The 24,480-nt window shown below is 45.9% G+C and overlaps 1 protein-coding gene across 2 annotated transcripts in view; it reads left to right on the top strand.

The window, feature by feature from the left end:
* The window catches only part of MTHFS (methenyltetrahydrofolate synthetase), a 116,829-nt gene extending 93,495 nt beyond the window's left edge, over nt 1–23,334 (top strand). For both annotated transcript variants that reach the window (XM_069222983.1, XM_069222984.1), the window contains one exon: nt 22,834–23,334. In XM_069222983.1, the coding sequence (XP_069079084.1) occupies nt 22,834–23,078 (245 nt within the window). In that variant the 3' untranslated portion in view covers nt 23,079–23,334. The remainder of the gene's footprint in view (nt 1–22,833) is intronic.
* The last annotated feature ends 1,146 nt before the right edge of the window (nt 23,335–24,480 follow it).

Genomic DNA, 24,480 nt, shown 5'->3' with positions numbered 1-24,480 from the left:
TTCTAGGCCCTGATCCCACCTTCTTAAACATCTAGACACTACATCGGTGGAAGACAAGCTCAGTAAAAAAACAGGTTCAAAACTTTAGGAAGCCATCAAAATGGTTGTTTGGACTAAAAAGAAAAGATGGAATACACAGGGTAGAATGAGAGGGACAATGAGAAGGAAAGGAAGTAGAGAGAAAAGGGAGCATGTGTTTCGAGAGAAGCGATTGAATATGACGTAAGACGTACAAATAGAGCATAGAAGGAAAGGGAGAAAAGTGAAAGGCAACGTGAAGGGATGGAAAGAGGAGTCCAGTGAGAGAAGGGACGTTAAGGAAGGAGGGGTAAGCAGAGGTAGAGGTATGGTGCATATAAACTAAAGAGTAGTGAGGGAAGACATGGAGACAGAAGAGCTAGACGTGGGCAGAAAGTGACAGACATAAGTTATATAATAAAGGAGCCAGTCTGGTTCCTAGAAAGCTGTGGCTGTTTGGTACATTGAGTATTATATTTCAGCAGCACTTCAGAATATTTGAGCAGCCTGCTAGAACAGTGGTTCCCAACCTTTTGACTTCTGTGGACCCCCAATTTATCATTACTGGAACCCAGGGACCCCCACTGAATCGTCACTGCATCTGAGGACCTCCACTGAGTCATTACAGGAAGCTTGGGACCCTGGCCTTAACATTGTTGATGATTTGAGCTATAAAACAATACACAAAAAATGCAGAACCAAGCATTCCGTGAAACACATACATTTTATTTAATTTGCAAACAGGTAAAATAAAAATAAACACTTTAATAGGAAGTTTGGAGCTTTTCTAAATTCAACTGAAGCCCATACTATGTTTTATGCTCTTGCATTGCTTCCACAAAGCAGTCTGAGGATACTCATTTAATTTTTAGCCTCCAGTTTCAAATTCCTTGACATTTAGCCACTTCATTTATATGCACTTTATTATTCTGTTAATATTAGTTAATTTTTCAAGCAGTCACGGACCCCCTGAGGAGGCTTCCGGACCCCCAGGGGTCCCTGGACCACAGGTTGGGAACCACTATGCTAGAATATTCGTGTTCCATGCACATGAAGTGGAGGTACTCTGATGCGTGACAGCTGCAACATTTTATGCAATAAAATAGAAAAATCAGATTTGCTACTTTTATATCTGTGAGGATGGCTCAATGAAGAGTACAATTGTGGATAAATACAATGGTCTGAGCATCAAAAGTTTAAATTCTGGCAAGGGAGGCTCAACCGTCTTTCCTTACAACGTCATTGGTGTTAATAAATTGGGTAACAATAACATCTATAGTACAGTTTTCCAAACTGTGAGTCCCGACCCACTGGTGGGTCGAAAGCCGATTTTTGATGGTAGCAAAAGTCAAAGCAGTATAAAAAGAAGACTTTCATATCTGTTTTTATCTTTTCACATTTGCTGGACATCAAAGACAGAGGTCAAATGTCTGGGTATGTATTCTGCTGCCTATGTTTTTTAACATGGGGACTGGTGTTTACAAACTCCTCTCACTTTGCAGTCAGAGAAAGGAAGGTAAAGTGCATTATGTGACAATGTTGCTGAAGTACATGAAGTGTGAAAGGAAAGGCTGGAGGATGTCATTTTTCGTGATGCAACAAAAAGTAAGTCTCTGTAAGTGAACTGGTCACATTCAACAGTTAGGAAAGCAAAAATTGAGCACATCCTTTTTGCAATTCGGAAGTGTGATGGAAACAAACATTTTAATAGGCTCAAAAGAAATCAAGGCACTTGGATCAGTGTAACTGCATGTCTCTGCAAATTTAGTGATCATTTCAATTGACAATATGATGTCTGTAAATCACAATGCGCTACCACATGATGCTCTTGTTACATTAGAAAATCGCCCGTATCAGGTCCATTAAAACTAGGTGGTTTGAGAAAGTTTGTTTCACTAAAAAGTGGGTTGTGGTTCTAAAATGTCTAAAAAGCACTGATATAACATTTAGAAATGGCAGAACTGCTATATAAAATAACATTTATTATGGGACTAAATGATCAACTTCTGATATTTAATATTATAACCCCTACTTTTTAATGGCCTAATAACTTGTAAGGGGACGGTAATGGGCACAGTAACAGTCACTGCATTTCCTGCTGCACAAAGATTCGTCTTTTGTACATCAAGTGCATAGGCAGCACAGTGTTCTAAAAGTTACATGCAAGATTTTTTGGCATATCCTCAAGTATTGGAATGTTCCATAGGTTCCCCTTCTGCAACCAGGTAAAAGCTAATTACTAGGCAATTGCTATGTAAGATGTGGCACATCTGCTCTACGTTCTCTAGAAAGAGTTTGACTTGACATTCATTGCAATATATGTGTAGTATTTATGCCTAACAGCAAACTGAATTACCTCTAGGAATACTCACTTCTGGCAGATAAGGAAAACAAGGTACAGGGGGTTTGATAACTAGCTTACGATCACACGGTTTAGTGAATAACTGCAAATGGATTCAAAAAGAGTTCTCCTGAGTGTTATGGCCACTAGGCAATCCATCATCCAACTGAAGCAGTCTATTCAATGAATGTGTTTCTGTAAATACACATGCTCTGCATAATCCTGTCATCTTGTGTTGGGCTTGAACGCTTGCAAGTTATTTTTCTAAGAAAAGGCTTTTGAGTCACAGATTATTATGACTCCACCCTTAATGGGCAATGCTCATGAGCACCAACTCTATGATAAATTGTTATTCCACCATCTTGCTCAAATGTGGCTTGGCTGGACTCTGAGACTCGATGTGTTCGTGTTTTTTCATGCCCGTATGGTGAACCCTCAACATCCAGAGTAGAAAAAAACTTCAACATCCGTGTTTCTCTCAATAATACACCATCCACAGACTGATGGTCACCCATAGAGTCCCCGAACGCCAGGGCCGTTGTGCCCTTCCTGGGCACATATTACATTTTCCATTGACCTAAGATAATGGAAAATTAAGATACTCAAATTGTAATGGAACAGTAACCTAGTACTACCCCTGGTACCACTGCATGTACCCATGGTCAGATCGTAATGAGGTTTGTAAACTTTGCCTCTTCCCAGACCAACAAGACACCTCATGAGAAGCTTCCCTTATCTTTCTGACAAAGAAAACCCATGCCCTACTGAAGGTAGAGGCATTGACACACTACAAGCTACATCAGCAGTCTGTAGTTGACACACCTGACATCTTTGTTAAACAATACCCCCTTTTTTGTGTTTTTTTTTATAGCGGGAACTCGACCCAAAGGTATTGGAGCTCGTGAGCACCAGTTACGTTACACAAGGGGACACCCATTTTTGATAGGTACTGGCCTAAATCAGATTGGCCAGAATCACAGGATGTTGAGCAGACGCCAAGACTCAAACCTGGTTCTCCAGCTTCAAAGTCAGCATCTCTGGATGTTACGCCACATCCTCTCCCTTTTGGCGCTAATAAAGGTGGCAGTGCCTGCCCTTCCGGCATTGCGCAACACCAGGCTACTCCTAGACGCGAGGCCATATTCCTCAGCGCTTCTGAAGCTGAGGAAGAATAGGAAGCTACATTGACCTCCGGGACTAGTGGCCCTCGATTCAAGACCTTACACAGCGTCATAAGTACAGTTGGCTCCAATACTCATGCCAAGCCTTCCATGAGGCCTAATGGAAAAACAAAGTACCGCTCCTGAGGGAGTCATGCATTGAGTTCCATACACGAGAGATTGTTGCCTTCCGTGTCCTTAATCGCCTTCAAGCTCCTGACCTCATCTGAAGACGGATCCATCCAACAGAGCCAACCCCTCTCTGCACTCAAGGCCCACGGCCACTGAGAAGCCTTGACCGCACACTAAGCCAAGGTTTCCAGAGATACTGCTGCGTAAGTCCTCATTGACTTCAAAGCTAGTGCTGAGATGAGAGCACCTTCAACCAGCTCAGAGAATTCAGAGCAGCCAATTCTCTAAAGATTCCAGCAGGATTTTAATACACAGCAGAAGCACCTTTTTATCTATCTCCCTCAAAGGGAAGATTTCAGCTAAGACTCTGCCTTTGAAGAGAAGGCTTGTATTTGAGGAGACCTGTGCATTGCAAGCCCTTTCGTGTCCCATGCCAAAAAAGCACAGAGATGGGGGCCCCTGGGCTCCTCCACCACCTGGCTCCATATTTTGGGGTTTAAGCTGGAGGTTCCACAGCATCTCCTTAACCTACGCTTCGATGGAGAACACCTATGAAGGCCACAGGTTGATGAGATGATGGAGAAAGGCACTACAGAATCAATGGGTGCCCCTCAAACCCTGGCTTCCAAGGGCTCCTTTTGCAGCCAACAACTTCAATGAAGGGCCAAGGGTACTTCCCCTGAACCCTTGCTGTCTTATCAGAGACAACAGCTTTCCCCGAGCAGGCAGGCAGAGGGATAACATCAGCGGTACCTGCTCGGGCAACAACCACAAAAGTAGGGGAGGAGCACCACCCGCAAAGGGACCTCCGTCTCTAAATACTGGCATACCCCACTTCCCCACCAATCACATGTCACCTGTCGGGGGAGAATGCATGATTTCCTCTCTCTGGAACAAAATCACATCTGATCAGTGCATTCTTGTGGTGGTTTACCACCGCTACTGCCTACTCGCAACCACTCACAACCTTTTACCCCTCTCACATACTCTCAGAAGGAAAAATATCAGCCTTCTAGAGGGAAGGTCCAGTTGCTCCTTCACATAGGAGCCACAGAAAGTGACCCCTCACCCTGGGACTATGGTCACCTACTCTTTAGTTCCTCATCTCCAAGAAGGACTGCTCCCTCATTTCAGCCCTGGACCTTAAGCCCCTCAATCAATATATCCTATCAGCAGGATGTCATCCCTCTGCTCCGATAAGGTGGCTATATGACAGCATTATTGTAAAGGACACCTACTTTGACATCCCAGTTCATCCCTCCGGCATTACCTCCGCTTTTTGATAAGTGATCCCCTTTGGGGGTTACCACTTTTCCAAAGGGCTTCATAAAGTGCCTAGCAGTGTTAGTTGCTTATTTGGAGGTGGAGGCAGACACTTTTGATTGGCTGATCAAAAGCGTAGACAAGCAACAATGCCTAGCTCACACTCAAGTTGTGATCGCCTCACTCCACTACCTGGGTTGCACTGTAAATTACGCTAAATCTCGCCCACAACCCCTACAAATAGAACCCTTCCTGGGCTCCTTACTTCTGGCACAATTTTAAAACATTGGCGGTCGGGCTGTCTTCTGCCAGAGTGACTAAGTAAATTACTCCATCTCCCGGTGTGCCTTGCTCTCAAGGCCTTCCTTCAGGTAATTCAGGGCAAATTAGTCCTTATTAAGAAGCCATCTTCACTGCCATGTACGTTCAGCCTGTACAGGGAGTGCAGAATTATTAGGCAAATGAGTATTTTGACCACATCATCCTCTTTATGCATGTTGTCTTACTCCAAGCTGTATAGGCTCGAAAGCCTACTACCAATTAAGCATATTAGGTGATGTGCATCTCTGTAATGAGAAGGGGTGTGGTCTAATGACATCAACACCCTATACCAGGTGTGCATAATTATTAGGCAACTTCCTTTCCTTTGGCAAAATGGGTCAAAAGAAGGACTTGACAGGCTCCGAAAAGTCAAAAATAGTGAGATATCTTGCAGAGGGATGCAGCACTCTTAAAATTGCAAAGCTTCTGAAGCGTGATCATCGAACAATCAAGCGTTTCATTCAAAATAGTCAACAGGGTCGCAAGAAGCGTGTGGAAAAACCAAGGCGCAAAATAACTGCCCATGAACTGAGAAAAGTCAAGCGTGCAGCTGCCACGATGCCACTTGCCACCAGTTTGGCCATATTTCAGAGCTGCAACATCACTGGAGTGCCCAAGAGCACAAGGTGTGCAATACTCAGAGACATGGCCAAGGTAAGAAAGGCTGAAAGACGACCACCACTGAACAAGACACACAAGCTGAAACGTCAAGACTGGGCCAAGAAATATCTCAAGACTGATTTTTCTAAGGTTTTATGGACTGATGAAATGAGAGTGAGTCTTGATGGGCCAGATGGATGGGCCCGTGGCTGGATTGGTAAAGGGCAGAGAGCTCCAGTCCGACTCAGACGCCAGCAAGGTGGAGGTGGAGTACTGGTTTGGGCTGGTATCATCAAAGATGAGCTTGTGGGGCCTTTTCGGGTTGAGGATGGAGTCAAGCTCAACTCCCAGTCCTACTGCCAGTTCCTGGAAGACACCTTCTTCAAGCAGTGGTACAGGAAGAAGTCTGCATCCTTCAAGAAAAACATGATTTTCATGCAGGACAATGCTCCATCACACGCGTCCAAGTACTCCACAGCGTGGCTGGCAAGAAAGGGTATAAAAGAAGGAAATCTAATGACATGGCCTCCTTGTTCACCTGATCTGAACCCCATTGAGAACCTGTGGTCCATCATCAAATGTGAGATTTACAAGGAGGGAAAACAGTACACCTCTCTGAACAGTGTCTTGGAGGCTGTGGTTGCTGCTGCACGCAATGTTGATGGTGAACAGATCAAAACACTGACCGAATCCATGGATGGCAGGCTTTTGAGTGTCCTTGCAAAGAAAGGTGGCTATATTGGTCACTGATTTGTTTTTTTTTTGTTTTTGAATGTCAGAAATGTATATTTGTGAATGTTGAGATGTTATATTGGTTTCACTGGTAATAATAAATAATTGAAATGGGTATATATTTTTTTTTGTTAAGTTGCCTAATAATTATGCACAGTAATAGTCACCTGCACACACAGATATCCCCCTAACATAGCTAAAACTAAAAACAAACTAAAAACTACTTCCAAAAATATTCAGCTTTGATATTAATGAGTTTTTTGGGTTCATTGAGAACATGGTTGTTGTTCAATAATAAAATTAATCCTCAAAAATACAACTTGCCTAATAATTCTGCACTCCCTGTATTCTTGTCTTCAGCTTAAGCTGCAACAACCAAGATGAGAGGCGCATTCTTAAGAGAAAGGGGCAGGTTCAGCTACATGTTACAAAACTGAAAGCACATACAGTGCAGAAGAGGAAATGAAGAGAGCAGCGAGCTGCACTGATCCTTCAGGCTACCCTCCTCGTGATGAGCATTAAATTGTTGCCACCCACTACCTCATTCTTGCTATCGACTTGCCCCACCTCCAGCCTTTGAAATGAATGAACCTCTATGAACTCCTCCCAGGGCCAGTGTGAAAGCACCCGAAAAGCAACCTTTGTTCGTGGTTTCACAATTTGGCACACCCTCTTATTGTGATGTCACAGCAGTAGCCTGTGCCTACTGGGGAAGAGAACCTCTGGCTGGCAGTGGCACATGCGCAGCAGGATATCTGATAAGTTAATCACAGTTGCCTCGTTAAAAAAATAAAAGAAATTCAGCACATTTATTATCAGCGATTATCAAGTATAATTTCTTTGCAGCTGCTCGATGTTTTTTTTTCCGTCCACTTAGCTCTCCACTCAGACTTGTAGGGCAATGTCCATTTCGACCATTTTTCTAAACATTTGTATTGCTTTTAGTCACATGTGATGAAATAATAAAACATCCCACGTTGGTTTAACCAATATTACATATCTATAAGCAGTAGTCCAAAATAAAGAGTGTCATGTCCATTTCGACCATGAACGCCACCCGTCCCGGGTGCACCATGCTATGTTCACTCACCACTCCATACATACTCTCTCCCACTGAGCAGAAACATAGCCTGTCATGGTGTCGGCCACTGAGGGTGGAGTCAAAGTGCGTCCAGTGAATCCAAAGCCCTCTTCAAAGAAAAACAACTTGCAAACGCGCAAGACCAGTACTAGATGCCAGGAGTATGCAGATTATGTCAATCTGCAGCCATAAACGCTGTGAATAGATGTTTACGGGGTAAGTAACATTTTCCATGGGTAGGACACCAGGTGAACTATTCTGTATTTTAATTGAAGGATGAAGTAGTGATGGCAACAGTTCGGTCTTCGTGTCTTCTTCAATGGATTTCATTTCCAGCTACATGTCCCTTACAAAGTTATTCTACGAAAACCCTTTTCAAGTTGTGTGAGGTCAAATACAGACACGTCCTCTCGATCCCTACTTTGTGAATTCAATTTTGGTCTTAGCTGCTGTCACAACAGCATATTTTTTAAGCTAATTATATCACTGAAACATGAAACGCCTGCTGCCTGGCTGCAGGGTGGGCGGGTCTACCCTCGCTTTACCTTGCATGGGAAGCTCCTAACGTTTTCTATTGCCACTGCCCTCCAGCCTTCCATTTACACGAAGTGCAGGCGATTACATATAGTAAGGTGAACTGTAGTCTAATGTGGAAGAAATACTACACCAATGCGCAGTCCAAGAAAGAATTAGCACCAACTAGTTTGTGCACTGGCGCTCCCAGAAGCACCAGGGAGGGAGCAGACCTTGCACTGCGCTTAAATGGACCTGACCGAGAAATGATCCACAGTAATAATCCAAGTAAAACGCGTCGTGATAGGTTTCTGCCAGCAGAGGGCAGCTTGAGACAAAAGAACAGTTGTACAGCGGCATTAGCATGCATGGAAAGTCCAAATTGAGAAAAATGAAGCGTACACACAGGCATTCAGAAAGCAGGGGTTCACAGTTATTTATCATCGCAGATAGGCAAGCGGGCGCCTGAACACATACTACGCACAGGCAGGCACACAGGGAATGAATCAAAAATAGACGTGTAAAGAGGATTAAGACAGCGTAGTCAGCAGTGGCGTAAGGAAGGTAACATGAGCCTTGTGCAAGGAAAATGGCACGTTTTCTACGCTTGGAGAAAAGAAGGCTATCTGTGGTCTTTGGTGCAGAAGGCCGCACATACCTGGCCCTGGTGCCACTGCACATGCTGCACTAGCGTGGGATACACTTCACACATGGCCACAACCTCTTGCACGGGCATCTAGAAGAACATAAGCAGACGGGCTGTAGAAGTAAGTTACACACAAACACACTGCAGTTTGCCAATTAACATACACTGGGCACATACACTGGTTGGCAGGCACTCAAATTAACATGGCGGCAGTGAGATGGTGTTCATTTTCTCCTCTCAAAGGATGTCGGAATTTCGATGGTCCCAACTGTGCCTGGGCTGTTGACCTTGTGGCCTGGAAGTCATTGGCATTATTTTATGTGGGGTTTTCCGGGGATTGCATTTTTTTCGGCGAGCAATCTTTGTCTGACTTGTGTACTCCTTCCCGCTTCTTAATTTGGACTCTGGTGTATATAAAGTAGTGCACTGCTCTTCCTAATTCTTATTTGGTCATTTGTAACCAAGAGACCACCTGATTGTGCAGATCCTTGTCCCTATGGTAATGTGGTTAAATGATAGTCAAGCATTTACACGGGGAGGTCGGTGTCGAGTTAGAAGAGTCTAAGGCAGTGATATTGGTTAATCAATATTTTTCTTTTCTTTAAAAGACCGAGCATTTTAGTGACTCTAAAAACAACACATAGTTATAAGGTGGGTGAAAAAATCCGCTCCGCCGGCAGAGTATTGTCTGATCCGCTTCTGGCCTGGAGGGCAGACTTCTGGCAAAACGCCAACCACCATGTGGCAGAGTTTTTTCTCACGAGCAGCTCCTCAATGTTAAGCTGGGGAGCGAGAATCTGCATTCTCTAGGTAATCCTCGGTGCTAGAACGCCTTCTGGTGAGATTCCTCAATGTGCCCGTCGCGGTAGGTCACGACTGTTTGCGTTGAGAAAGCTGCCACTGGAGTAGAAGATCTACTCGAGGCAGAAAGAAGCATCTCCTTCTGGCACGCTACATGCTGCAGTTCACGCTGATTTTACAGCTCAGAAGAAGCTCCCAGCGCTAAAAATCAGCACAACATGTCTGAATTCCACCCGCTCGTGGACCTCCACTTAATCTCACCAGGTTTTTATGCAACTCCTTGGAATTCCACTGAGTGAAACTCTGCAAGTTCTGCCCACCCCTGGTTAACAAATGTAAAGGGCGGATACCATGTTATCTTTCACCTCACCTTTCTTAAGGTGTGGCCTCTTACCGAAAATACATTATTCAAAAGTGTGGGCTTTCTCAATACACAGAAAACACAATACCAATGCTATCCTAGGCAGTAATGTGGTTGGATTGGATTTCAACATCTGAACACTTAATGTACTGCCAGGAAATGAAAATGTTTTGAGTGAAGATTAAGTAGTTAGATGTGTCGACCTCAAACAGTTGATAAACACAACCCCCTTCAGCTTCCACTTTTGTTGCAACAGCAACACTGGAAGCAGCATAGCATCCTCCTCCGCAGGACCTACAGAGTCCTCAAGGAATTTTTGCGTGAGAAGCAGTTAGTGCTCACGGTTTCAAGGTGTCCATTAACTGGCATCTTCGCACTACCGTATGTGATTGAGCTACCCCGGAAAATAGAAACTTAAAGCTGGGTTATTGCAGATTCTTTGTCCAGAACCAGAAGTAATGGATGATGTTGGAGGTGAACTCAGTGCAACCAGATAGGCAGCTTAGTAACGCTCTGCAAAGCAAAACGTTTAAAAAGAGTTGTTGGCAAAGTAAAGACTTCTGACACAAATGCGTCTGACTTGCACTAAATGAAAGTTACCAGAGGGGAGTTGCTTTGCTTTCAGCGGTAGAAGGCTGGGGAATTGCAGGCAGCAGGGCAGCGAACCTCTAGTGTTATACCCTCCTGTACTGTAGAAGCTTCTTCTTCTGCTGATGGATTTGCACTGGCTATTTTTGCAGTCATGCACTATTTTGCTGCATAGCAATAGCCATAATGTAAAGTCAGTGACACTTTGTGACCCTCTGCAGAATAATGTGGTCCTGTATTGACCACATGAGTGTTTCAAGAGACAGTTAAAGTTATCTGCAGGCAGTAGCTAATAAATGGAAAGCGTTCACTCAAGCAGCCACCTAGGCAGTAGAGCAATTTTCAGGGACAGGTTGGCCACTTGTCTCCGTCAAGATACTGTTAGCGCATCAGACCTTAATATGTAAACTTACAAGGGTACGCGAATAGGTCGATGAACCTTTTGACTCGGATTTAAGATGTTCCACCATAGCTCCAGTACGTGCAGATCAATAATCAAAAACGTCACCAATCAGTGATAATCAATAGCATTAGTAATCAATTGGAGTCAGTAATTGTCACACACCATGATCTTTCAGTCATGAATAACCACACCTTTAGTAAACGTTAGAATATTTATTTCCTTATATTAACAATGCTAATGTCATGTAAGATAATCTCAAAAGCAAATAATATACATACAGAAACATCACTGGCTGTCCAAAGCAGCGAAAGAAGCGTAATCTAATCAAAGCTTGAGCCACTTCACATTCTAAAGTTACAGTGCAAGTTAATAACAAGAACTGTTGTGCAAAAGATATCACATATATTTGAATTCAGCAAAGAAAGAACATCAAACTTTACTCCATATAGTGAACTTCATTGGTAAGTGTTAGAAATGGGGTCCTTGGTTGACAGTCAGGTTACCCCCTGTTCAAGCAAAGACCCTCACTCTAGTCAGGGTAAAAGAGAATCACCCTCAGCTAACCCCTGCTTACCCCCTTGGTAGCTTGGCAGAGCAGTAGGCTTAACCTCAGAGTGCTAGGCGTAAAGTATTTGTACCAACACACACAGTAACTCAATGAAAACACTACAAAATGACACAACACAGGTTTAGAAAAATAGGAAATATTTATCTAAACAAAACAAGACCAAAACAACAAAAATCCACCATACACAAGTCAAGTTATTAATTAAAAATCAAAAAGAGTCTTTAAGTAGTTTTAAAAACACACTAGCGCTGCTAGAGTGAAAATGTACCTGGTGTGCGTCAAAAATAACCCCGCACGGGCGGGCGTGCGTCGAAAATAACTCCGCACGGCGGTACTCGAGTCAAAAATCCAGCCGCACGATGAGTTGACGATCCAGCCGCGCAGGTTGCGATCTCCCAGCCTCCGTCAGCGATGCTGCGCGTCGTTTCTCCTGCTCCGTGCGTCGATTCTTCGGTCGCGTTTCCTGCGAGCGTCGTTTCTCAGCCGCGGAGCTGGCGGCGCGTCGTTTTTCAGCCGCCGATCGGATTCGCGTCTATCTTTTCCCCGCACGGTGCTCTGTGCGTGGATTTTCTTGTCTTTAGGCTGCCAGCTTCTCCTTTCAGGGTCCCAGGAACTGGATGGGCACCACAGGGCAGAGTAGGAGTCTCTCCAGAGGCTCCAGGTGCTGGCAGAGAGAAGTCTTTGCTGTCCCTGAGACTTCAAACAACAGGAGGCAAGCTCTAGATCAAGCCCTTGGAGATTTCTTCTCAAGATGGAAGGCACACAAAGTCCAGTCTTTGCCCTCTTACTCTGGCAGAAGCAGCACTGCAGGAAAGCTCCACAAAGCACAGTCACAGGCAGGGCAGCACTTCCTCCTCAGCTAACAGCTCTTCTCCAGGCAGAGGTTCCTCTTGATTCCAGAAGTGTTTCTGAAGTCTGTAGATTTGGGTGCCCTTCTTATACCCATTTTAGTCTTTGAAGTCACCTTTCTTCAAAGGGGACTCTCACCTACTTGTGAAATCCTGCCTTGCCCAGGCAAGGCCTCAGACACACACCAGGGGGTTGGAGCCGGCATTGTTAGAGGCAGGCACAGTCCTTTCAGATGAGAGTGACCACTCCACCCCTCCCTCCTAGCAGAGATGGCTAATCAGGAAATGCAGGTTACACCCCAGCTCCCTTTGTGTCACTGTCTGGTGTGAGGTGAAAAACAACCCAACTGTCAAACTGACCCAGACAGGGAATCCACAAACAAGGCAGAGTCACAGAATGGTTTAAGCAAGAAAATGCTCACTTTCTAAAAGTGGCATTTTCAAACGCACAATCTTAAAATCAACTTTACTAAAAGATGTATTTTTAAATTGTGAGTTCAGGGACCCCAAACTCCACATGTCCATCTACTCTCTAGGGGAATCTACGCTTTAATCATATTTAAAGGTAGCCCCCATATTATCCTATGAGAGAGACAGTCCTTGCAACAGTGAAAAACGAATTTAGCAGTATTTCACTGTCAGGACATATAAACCACATTACTATATGTCCTACCTTATCCATACACTGCACCCTGCCCTTGGGGCTACCTAGGGCCTACCTTAGGGGTGCCTTACATGTAAGAAAAGGGAAGGTTTAGGCCTGGCAAGTGGGTACACTTGCCAAGTCGAATTTACAGTGTAAAAATACACACACAGACACTGCAGTGGTAGGTCTGAGACATGATTACAGAGCTACTTATGTGGGTGGCACAACCAGTGCTGCAGGCCCACTAGTAGCATTTGATTTACAGGCCCTGGGCACCTCTAGTGCACTTTACTAGGGGCTTAACAGTAAAACAAATATGCCAATCATGGAGAACCAATTACGTACACATTTTAAACAGGAGCACTTGCACTTTAGCACTGGTTAGCAGTGGTAAAGTGCCCAGAGTAACAAACACAATAAAATCAGAGTCCAGCACACATCAACAACCTGGGGAACAGAGGCAAAAAGTTAAGGGAGACCACGCCAAGGATAAAAAGTCTAACACGTGTCCCCCCCAGCTAAAAGTGGGGAGCAACTACCCAACCTCATGGGAGTTCTCATCACTAAGGCGGAAGAACCTGGACAGACCATCAGCATTGGCGTGCTCTGTACCAGGACGATGTTCCACCGTAAAGTCCATCCCCTGTAGGGAAATGGACCACCTCAACAGTTTTGGATTCTCACCCCTCATCTGCATTAACCATCTGAGGGGCCTGTGGTCGGTCTGAACTCGGAAGTGAGTCCCAAACAAGTAGGGTCTTAGCTTCTTCAGTGCCCAGACCACAGCAAACGCTTCGCGTTCTATGGCACTCCACCTACGTTCCCTGGGTAGTAACCTCCTGCTAATGAAGGCTACGGGTTGATCTAGGCCCTCTTCATTAAGCTGTGAGAGTACTGCTCCAATACCATGCTCTGAGGCGTCTGTTTGCACAACAAACTCCTTGGAGTAGTCAGGTGCCTGCAGCACAGGTGCTGTGCACATGGCAGCCTTCAGGGCATCAAAAGCGTTCTGGCAAGCCTCTGTCCAGATCACTTTCTTGGGTTGCTTCTTGGAAGTCAACTCAGTTAAGGGGGTAACAATGGTACCATATCCCTTAACAAACCTTCGGTAATATCCTGTGAGACCTAAAAAGACTCTCACTTCAGTCTGGGTCTTGGGAGGCTCCCAAGCCAGAATCGTATCAATTTTAGGCTGTAGGGGTGCCACCTGGCCACTCCCCACCTGGTGTCCTAAGTACACCACAGAACCCTGCCCTATTTGGCACTTGCTCGCCTTAATAGTGAGGCCTGCCTTCTGCAGGGCCTCTAACACTCTCCAGAGGTGTTGCAGGTGTTCCTCCCATGTGGAACTAAACACAGCAATGTCATCCAGGTAGGCGGCACTGAACTCATCCAGTCCTGCCAACACCTGGTTGACCAACCTCTGAAAGGTGGCAGGGGCGTTCTTCATCCCAAAGGGCATCACATTGAAGTGGAAGTGCCCATCTGGGGTAGAGAATGCTGACCTCTCCTTTGCCCCCTCAGTTAAGGCAATCTGCCAGTACCCAGATGTTAAATCAAACGTACTGAGGTACTTGGCAGCTCCTAACCGATCAATGAGCTCATCAGCTCGGGGGATGGGGTGTGCGTCAGTCTTGCTGACCGCATTGAGACCCCGGTAGTCCACACAGAACCTAAGTTCTGGAGTGGCACCAGGAGCAGCAGCCTTTGGGACCAAGACCACTGGGCTGGCCCAAGGACTGCTGGAGCGCTCAATAACCCCTAGGGTTAACATTTTGGAGACTTCCTCCTTAATGCAAGCCCTGACCCTGTCAGTCACCCTGTAAACCTTATGTTTAACAGGTGTACTGTCCCCAGTGTCCACATCATGTGTGCACAGGTGTGTGACTCCTGGGATCAGGGAAAACAGCGAGGCGAACTGTCCCAGCACGTGGCAACAGTCCCTCTGCTGTTCCTCAGTCAGGGAGGGGGAGAGGATCACTCCCTCCACAGACCCATCTTTCTCTCCTGCAGACAGGAGGTCAGGAAGAGGCTCACTCTCTTCCTCCACCCCGTCATCTGTCGCTAGGAGCATGGATAGCTCAGTTCGCTCAAAGTGTGGTTTGAGGCGGTTGACATGTAGGACCCTCAAAGGGTTCCTGGGGGATTGTAAGTCTACCAGATAGGTGACCTCGCTCTTTCTTTCCACCACCTCAAAAGGCCCAGTCCACTTATCTTGGAGAGCCCTAGGCTCCACTGGTGCCATGACCCACACTTTTTGTCCAGGCTGAAACTCAACCAGAGTGGCATTCTGGTCGTACCACCGTTTCATATCCTCCTGGCTTGCTTCCAGGTTCTCCTGAGCGAGACTCCTGAAGCGGGCAGTCTGGTTTCTTAGTGCCAGCATGTAGCTAAATACATCCTGGGGTGGTTTACTAGGAGCTTTCTCCAAAGCCTCCTTCACCAGACTAAGCGGTCCCCTCACAGGGTGGCCATAGATGAGCTCAAAGGGGCTAAAGCCAAGTCCCTTTTGAGGCACCTCCCTGTAAGCGAACAGAAGGCATGGCAAGAGGACGTCCCACTTACGCCTCAAGGGCTCTGACAGGCCCTGAATCATGCCTTTCAAGGTGCGGTTGAATCTCTCAACCAGACCATTACTTTGGGGGTGGTAAGGGGTGGTGAACTTGTAGGTTACCCCACACACCTTCCAAAGAGACTTCATATAAGTGGATATGAAGTTTGGACCTCTATCAGATACCACCTCTTTGGGGAACCCCATGCGGGTAAAAACCCCCATCAAGGCACGTCCCACCACGGGGGCAGTGACCGTCCTTAGAGGAATGACTTCTGGGTACCGCGTGGCATGGTCCACCAAGACCAGGATGAACCTGTTGCCCATGGCTGTCTTGGGATCCAGAGGCCCCACAATGTCAATTCCTACCCTTTCAAAGGGAGTACTGACTACAGGTAAAGGTTGGAGGGGAGCTTTGCATTTCCCCCCACTCTTGCCACTTGCCTGACAAGTCTGACAAGACCTACAATAAGCAGCTGACTGCTTGTGCATCAAGGGCCAGTAAAAGTGGGAGACAAGCCTCTTATAGGTCTTGTCCTGCCCTAGATGTCCTGCCAAAGGCACATCATGAGCCAAACCCAGTAGGAAGGCCCTGAAGCACTGGGGTACCACCAGCATGCGAGCTGACCCAGGCTCAGGAACCTTAGGCTCACTATACAGGAGGCCATCCTCCCAGTAAATCAGGTGAGTACCTGGCGCCTCGCCAGCCGCCTGGGCTGCAGCCTGCTGCCGCAGCCCCTCAAGAGTAGGGCACTCCTGCGCTGTGCAGAATGCTTCCCTGGTGGGTCCCCCTTCCTGCTGCCACTGTGACAGCTCAGGGACCTCCCCCAGTTCAGCCACCTGTTCCCCTGTAGGCTCCGGGGCATCACCCTCAGGCTCTGCCTCCTCCCGGACCGTGGGAACTTCTGGGGCCGGTTTCCCGTGCCCCCTGCCCTTCCTCTTCTTGGCGGTCCCCTGGGCCACTGTTTCAGGCTCCAGGGGCTCTTGACTACCCTGATTGGCTGCCATAGACCGGGTGGATACGCATACCCACCCAGGCAGACCCAACATCTCCAAGTGAGACCTGTGTTCCACCTCCTGCCAAGGGGAATCCTCCAGGTCGTTACCTAGCAAGCAATCAACAGGCATGGTTGGACTCTCAGCTACTTTCCAGGAACCTGAGACCCCCCCCCATTCAAAGGGAACCTGCGCCACTCTGCAGAGGCGCTCAGAGTTGTCTACCGCAACTACTTGGTGAAGTACCCGGGGATCAATCTGCTCTTCAGACACCAGGTGACTCCTCACTGTAGTCACACTGGCTCCTGTGTCTCTCAGAGCCTCCACCCTCTGTCCATTGATGGTCACCCATTGCCTGTACTTCTTAGTGTTATCAGGCAGTAGGTTTCTCTGGACCATCTCACTGTCCCCTAGTGAGACAAGGGTCATTTCTGCTGGTTCCCACCCACCTGAAACCAACTCCTCCCCAAGTGCTACACTGGCCAAACCCTGGGACGGTGCACCAGTGGGTGCCGGTGTACTTCTGGGGCATTTGGGGTCCCCCCTCACATGACCCACCTGGTCACATGCATAGCACTTACGTGGGGGACCACCTGCCACTGGCTTCCCTTTGGACAACCATGGCTTCTTTTCACTGGGGGGTTGGGAATCCTTGCCCTGGGGATCAGTTTGGGGCCCTTTAGAGAACTCCCCCTGTTTGCCCTTACCCCCCCCCCTTTCTTCTGAGAGGGACCCTGCCCACCCTTGGCGTGGTCTCCCCCATACCTCTTTTGGACCCTGGTGCTCTCCCAGCAGTCCGCTTCCTGTGCAAGCTTCCTGGGGTCAGTCAGCTTGCTGTCAATGAGGTGCTGGCGCAGCTCTGGAAAACATAAACTGTACAAGTGCTCCCAAGCAATTAAATTGTAAAGCCCCTCATACGTGTTTACCTTACTGCCCTTCACCCAACCATCCAGTGACCTGCAAAAAGAATCAACACATTCCAACCATGTTTGGGATTCCTTTCTCTTGTAGGATCTAAACTTCTCCTTGTACTGCTCAGGGGTGAGACCATACCTGGTAAGTAAGGCCTCCTTCATGACAGGGTAGGTGAGATCCTGAGCATCCCCTAAGGCTGTCAGTGTGTCCCTCCCCTCTGCCTCAAAATGCTTCCACAGGGCTGCCCCCCAATGAGCTTCAGGGACCAGGTTCATGTGGAGAGCTGACTCATAACCCTTGAACCACAAGCAGATATCATCATCCCTCTTATAATCCCTCACAAGGTCTTTTGGGATGTGTACCCTTCTCTCAGGCTGCACTGTAGGATTGCTGCCACCATCTCTACTGGACTGACTCCTCTGATCTATCTCTTTTAAACTGAGCTCATGAGCCATGGCTAACTTCCTTTCCTCAATGGCCAGCTTTCTCTGTTCCACCTCTAGACTGAGCTTTTTCAACTCCAATTGGTACTCCCTCTGTGCCTGTCTGTCCTGTAACTCTTCAGGTGTCAGACCCTTGGAGGATACACTGCTACTTGCCCTAGAGACTCCTTCCCTGGGAATAACAGGCCCCCCCAATATACCATTCTGTACTGATTGCTCTCTCTCCTCATCCTCATCCTCAGTGTGCCCTCCAGTGCTTCTGGTTGTCACCCAGGCCCTCAGCGCCTTTTTCAGCTCATCCTTCTTGGAAGAGCTCTTAATGGGACAACCAAAATTTTTACAAAACTGCTTTAGCTGAGCCTTGTTATAACTATCCAATTGCTTCAGGTCAAAAACAGCTTCAACTGGTGCATCTCCAAGTAGAGACATGATAAAAGGTTAAAAGAGTGCAAAGTTCCAAATGCAGAAAAGCAAGTTCTCAAATGAAGTTCCAGAAAAGTCAATCACCGGATCAGCGTAAAAAGAAACTGAATGCAGAGCAAAAACAGTCCAAATAGAAAAAAACTAAAATCACAAGACTAGTAGTATGTGGTCACGTAGTGGTCTGAACTCAAACAGTAGTGTACACTTAATCACTGTATGTCAGGCACAAATACAAGTCCAAATCCCGACCGCTGATCACCAATGTTAGAAATGGGGTCCTTGGTTGACAGTCAGGTTACCCCCTGTTCAAGCAAAGACCCTCACTCTAGTCAGGGTAAAAGAGAATCACCCTCAGCTAACCCCTGCTTATCCCCTTGGTAGCTTGGCAGAGCAGTAGGCTTAACCTCAGAGTGCTAGGCGTAAAGTATTTGTACCAACACACACAGTAACTCAATGAAAACACTACAAAATGACACAACACAGGTTTAGAAAAATAGGAAATATTTATCTAAACAAAACAAGACCAAAACGACAAAAATCCACCATACACAAGTCAAGTTATTAATTAAAAATCAAAAAGAGTCTTTAAGTAGTTTTAAAAACACACTAGCGCTGCTAGAGTGAAAATGTACCTGGTGTGCGTCAAAAATAACCCCGCACGGGCGGGCGTGCGTCGAAAATAACTCCGCACGGCGGTACTCGAGTCAAAAATCCAGCCGCACGATGAGTTGACGATCCAGCCGCGCAGGTTGCGATCTCCCAGCCTCCGTCAGCGATGCTGCGCGTCGTTTCTCCTGCTCCGTGCGTCGATTCTTCGGTCGCGTTTCCTGCGAGCGTCGTTTCTCAGCTGCGGAGCTGGCGGCGCGTCGTTTTTCAGCCGCCGATCGGATTCGCGTCGATCTTTTCCCCGCACGGCGCTCTGTGCGTGGATTTTCTTGTCTTTAGGCTGCCAGCTTCTCCTTTCAGGGTCCCAGGAACTGGATGGGCACCACAGGGCAGAGTAGGAGTCTCTCCAGAGGCTCCAGGTGCTGGCAGAGAGAAGTCTTTGCTGTCCCTGAGACTTCAAACAACAGGAGGCAAGCTCTAGATCAAGCCCTTGGAGATTTCTTCTCAAGATGGAAGGCACACAAAGTCCAGTCTTTGCCCTCTTACTCTGGCAGAAGCAGCACTGCAGGAAAGCTCCACAAAGCACAGTCACAGGCAGGGCAGCACTTCCTCCTCAGCTAACAGCTCTTCTCCAGGCAGAGGTTCCTCTTGATTCCAGAAGTGTTTCTGAAGTCTGTAGATTTGGGTGCCCTTCTTATACCCATTTTAGTCTTTGAAGTCACCTTTCTTCAAAGGGGACTCACACCTACTTGTGAAATCCTGCCTTGCCCAGGCAAGGCCTCAGACACACACCAGGGGGTTGGAGCCGGCATTGTTAGAGGCAGGCACAGTCCTTTCAGATGAGAGTGACCACTCCACCCCTCCCTCCTAGCAGAGATGGCTAATCAGGAAATGCAGGTTACACCCCAGCTCCCTTTGTGTCACTGTCTGGTGTGAGGTGAAAAACAACCCAACTGTCAAACTGACCCAGACAGGGAATCCACAAACAAGGCAGAGTCACAGAATGGTTCAAGCAAGAAAATGCTCACTTTCTAAAAGTGGCATTTTCAAACGCACAATCTTAAAATCAACTTTACTTAAAGATGTATTTTTAAATTGTGAGTTCAGGGACCCCAAACTCCACATGTCCATCTACTCTCTAGGGGAATCTACGCTTTAATCATATTTAAAGGTAGCCCCCATATTATCCTATGAGAGAGACAGTCCTTGCAACAGTGAAAAACGAATTTAGCAGTATTTCACTGTCAGGACATATAAACCACATTACTATATGTCCTACCTTATCCATACACTGCACCCTGCCCTTGGGGCTACCTAGGGCCTACCTTAGGGGTGCCTTACATGTAAGAAAAGGGAAGGTTTAGGCCTGGCAAGTGGGTACACTTGCCAAGTCGAATTTACAGTGTAAAAATACACACACAGACACTGCAGTGGCAGGTCTGAGACATGATTACAGAGCTACTTATGTGGGTGGCACAACCAGTGCTGCAGGCCCACTAGTAGCATTTGATTTACAGGCCCTGGGCACCTCTAGTGCACTTTACTAGGGGCTTAACAGTAAAACAAATATGCCAATCATGGAGAACCAATTACGTACACATTTTAAACAGGAGCACTTGCACTTTAGCACTGGTTAGCAGTGGTAAAGTGCCCAGAGTAACAAACACAATAAAATCAAAGTCCAGCACACATCAACAACCTGGGGAACAGAGGCAAAAAGTTAAGGGAGACCACGCCAAGGATAAAAAGTCTGACAGTAAGGAATCCTTATCTAACACCAGATTAGCATCAGCATGTTGAGCTTCATGCAAAATTAATTAGTAAACACAAATTTAGAAAACATCTAACTCAGGCTCTATCAAAATAGTGCGGTTGGTACCAGAAAGAAAAAGCAAATAGTGTTAAGAAACACATCAGTAGTAATATACCTCTCCCCAAATGGATTGGCAAGCTAAGATAATCTTCATCATCAGGACATCAGTTCAGTCAGCAAGACATCAGGATTCAGCATCAAAGTTCAGAAAGCGCAAAGCCTTTAAGGAATTCGAAAGAATAGAGGTAAACCCTCAAGAAGAATGGGGAGAATGGAGCATCTCCTCTTGTTGCAGTTCGGCTAAGTTAGATTTCCTAAAACTACTTTCCAAGTCCCTATTGCTCAGGGGCTCGCATGTTCACACTTTGTCCAGTAAAACTAAAACATCAAATCCATACTTTCTACTAGTACTCTGTTCACATGTCGCTGATTGGCTCCTCTTGTAATGTCCTCGTCATCCGGCTTGTCAGGTAACAATATTGTTGCAGTTTATACTCCAGTCAGTGTCTCCATTGTTCTTCTCCTGAGAAAGTCAGTCTTACACATATTACACTCATAATGTTACATTTTGCAAGAACAGCATCTTAAAGCAATCGATTCTCATGAGAAAAGACTTTTAGCTACGAATATATTTGATCAGCACAGTGGACTATAACAATTTAATTTTCTAAGAAAACGTTTTATTAATCAGATTAGAAATACAGCTTGACATGAGGCCGTGCAACTAGGCTAAGACTTCCTGCTAAATTAAAGCCTACAATTAATAAAGCTAATACATAATGCATAACCCTTAATATGATGTATTACTACATTAATCAAACATAAGCTCCATGTTTCATATTGATAAGTCATTAATAAGAATACTTTGTGAACATTGGCGGCCACTCACGTGGACACATTTTCAAATGCGTGCATTATTTTTCTCTGTATTACATTTTCTACTCAAATCCATTACTCAGAATACATGAATACTCATCAATCAATATTTTTATTAAAACACCTGCTTTAGCAATACCGACACTGAAAGACACAAGTACTCAAATTCTTATGTCTCTAAGGATGTAGGTCCATATGGCCCACAGAATGGATTCAAATACTGGCTATAAACCAGGGAAATTCATATCTACCAAGGGAGCATTCAAAGATATACATGTCGCAAAATAAAACTGTTATCAATCCTCCTTTGCCTGTAGCGATAGAGTGCAAAACTGTAACTGAAGAGCATAATGGTTGGTGACTGTAGTCCGGAATGAATGACCATGACATACCGTACTTTTCCCACTCCCAGCCACCCATTATTGCAACTTTACTTTCAAACTCGTATATATGTGGAAAGTATGAAATGCTGGCAGTCTGCATGAAGGCATCAATCCTCATCACTATACCACCAAGACATGCAAGTCATCTGCACAGTGTGAGTACAATACTGTAGTGGGAGTATGATTAAATGTGCTTTGTCTTAGCTGTGTAAATATTATGTGATCCCTTCTCATGTGGTAGACTCAAGTAGTCGATGCCGCTCAATTTGCGTCCTGTTCTACAGGAATCTTAGGAGTATTTAATAGTCTCTGGCATAATCATTACTTATAACAACCTGATACAGAAAAACACACTCCTACTTGTAGAGGATGCGAGCAGTACAGACAGTCGGTGGAGTGTCAGTGGTAGGACATACAGTTAAAGGGCTCGTCTTGTGGTACAATTCATTTGTACACTTCATCTCGCTGCAAGCCTCCTAAACATTGTATTTATTAAACAGAATGTTCTGGGGAGCCAAAACATACCTTTCAACGGTGTAAAATCACACAAGAGGATTTCACTCTCTGGTGTAGGAATTGCCTGGTAATGAAAGTGAGAAAAGGCTTTAATGTTGCATCCCTCTTATTTTCCTGTTGACGCCTTCAGTATGTTAATATGATTCCCAGCATGACACTATTAATAGGCAATTTATACAAATCACAGGTGGGAATAGGTGCAGTCACATACACACTCTGAAACAATAAAAGGGATGTAGATTCATGGTGTATTTGTTTTTCATTGACTTGCTTTCTGCTATTGTTGCAGATGGTCTGGATCTCATTCTGATGCCGGGGCTCGGATTTGACAGGAAGGGTCGGCGCTTGGGAAGAGGCAAGGGGTACTATGACACATACCTACAACGCTGCTTATCCCACCCCAGAGGAAAGCCTTACACCATCGCACTGGCCTTCAAGGAGCAGATATGCGACAATGTGCCAGTGTCAGACCATGATATTCCAGTGGATGAAATTCTTTATGAATGTGAGGATGGTGCTTCAGAGGGCAGGTGACTGTCCTGCTGGAGCAAAATGGAGCGTCTGCTGTGGCTGCATCACAGTGATACCTGTGCTGATGGTCTCTCCTGGTGTACTCCTATAAGAAAACCCCTACTGCGACTTTCAATATGTTTGCATCCTTCATCTGCTGTGGACCATCCAAATGTGCTGAGGATGGTGCTTCATCTAACTGAGATCTTTTCATCTTGTACTGAAATTAGTGTAAATTTGCACGTTGACCAATGTTTGGTAAATAAAATGGCAGTAATAACTTTTTTGTGCATTATAGTAAGAAGAAGCACCTATGGTCTTTCCTTTAAATATAAGATGAGGTTTATCTGAGCTCTTTATGTTAACTGGTGATAGATGGCAGTGAAGATCTGCAGACATTTTTATATATTTTGTGTCATGGCTATGTTTTAGAAATCCCAGTACGAGATAATTTCTCAGGTTCTGGCATGCCTACTTTTACCTTTTCTTTATCAAAGCCACATTTAACATCATTGTGGGTTGGTGCTTTTTTAAGACAAGTTCCTGAGGGTAGGTTAAATGTACATTGCCAGTTGCAGAGGGCCCCTGACTGTTGGCCAACTCTACCCCCTTTGAAGTGTTAGTTTTTCCCCACCAAAGAGTGTCGGAGACCATTTCCACTTCAGCGTGACGTGTCCCGCCCACCTTGAATGTTAGTCATACCTCCTGACTGTCTCGTGATATCCTGAATGTATAAGTCCCCTTCTGAGTAATGGAAGTCACCCTCTTCTACAAGTGTGATAAACCATTGAATTTTCATATTTGTTTCCTAGATGTTGGCATTCGGTCCCTCCTTCAACAAAGTATCGTACTTCTGGGCTTCCGAGTCCTCCCGTATCTCGCAGGGTGTCAGAATCGTGCTACTCTTTCCCTACCCTCTTTCCAAGTGTCACAATCCTCCATGTACCTCACACTTGCTGAGTGTCAGAAGCGCCCATGTACCACCACCCCTGTGGCAGGACAACACAAACCCAAGAAGCACAGGGGGTGTATGTGGAAAAGGCTGCATGAGATGGGTGTGCATCACAATCTGCCAATCCACGGCCAAATCTTACAGACTAAATACAACCTCACTAAACACATAATGTGCCTATCCACACTAAAATATCCCATGAACCTTTAAGTTTACCTTTTCCCATCTTGAACCCACTCCCCCCCCCATTTCAAAAACTGCTCCCAGTACCTTTGTGTCCTGCCCCCTGTCATTACCTCTTTTGCCAACCTTATTTCTTTCAAGTTCTGATTCCTTCCATCTCGGATTACTCAGACTTGTCACCATGTGACTCCGCGAGCTAGTCCGCCCGAGCTGTGGCGAGACCGAACGTCACTTCAGCCTGTTCAGCACCAAAAACCTGCCAACACAATGTACAAAAGCACACGTGTGCGT

The sequence above is a fragment of the Pleurodeles waltl genome, chromosome 3_1 (assembly GCF_031143425.1).
Source record: "Pleurodeles waltl isolate 20211129_DDA chromosome 3_1, aPleWal1.hap1.20221129, whole genome shotgun sequence".
Lineage (NCBI taxonomy): Eukaryota > Metazoa > Chordata > Amphibia > Caudata > Salamandridae > Pleurodeles > Pleurodeles waltl.
The sequence above is the reverse complement of the archived record's forward strand: the minus strand, read 5'-3'. Positions and strand labels throughout refer to the sequence as shown.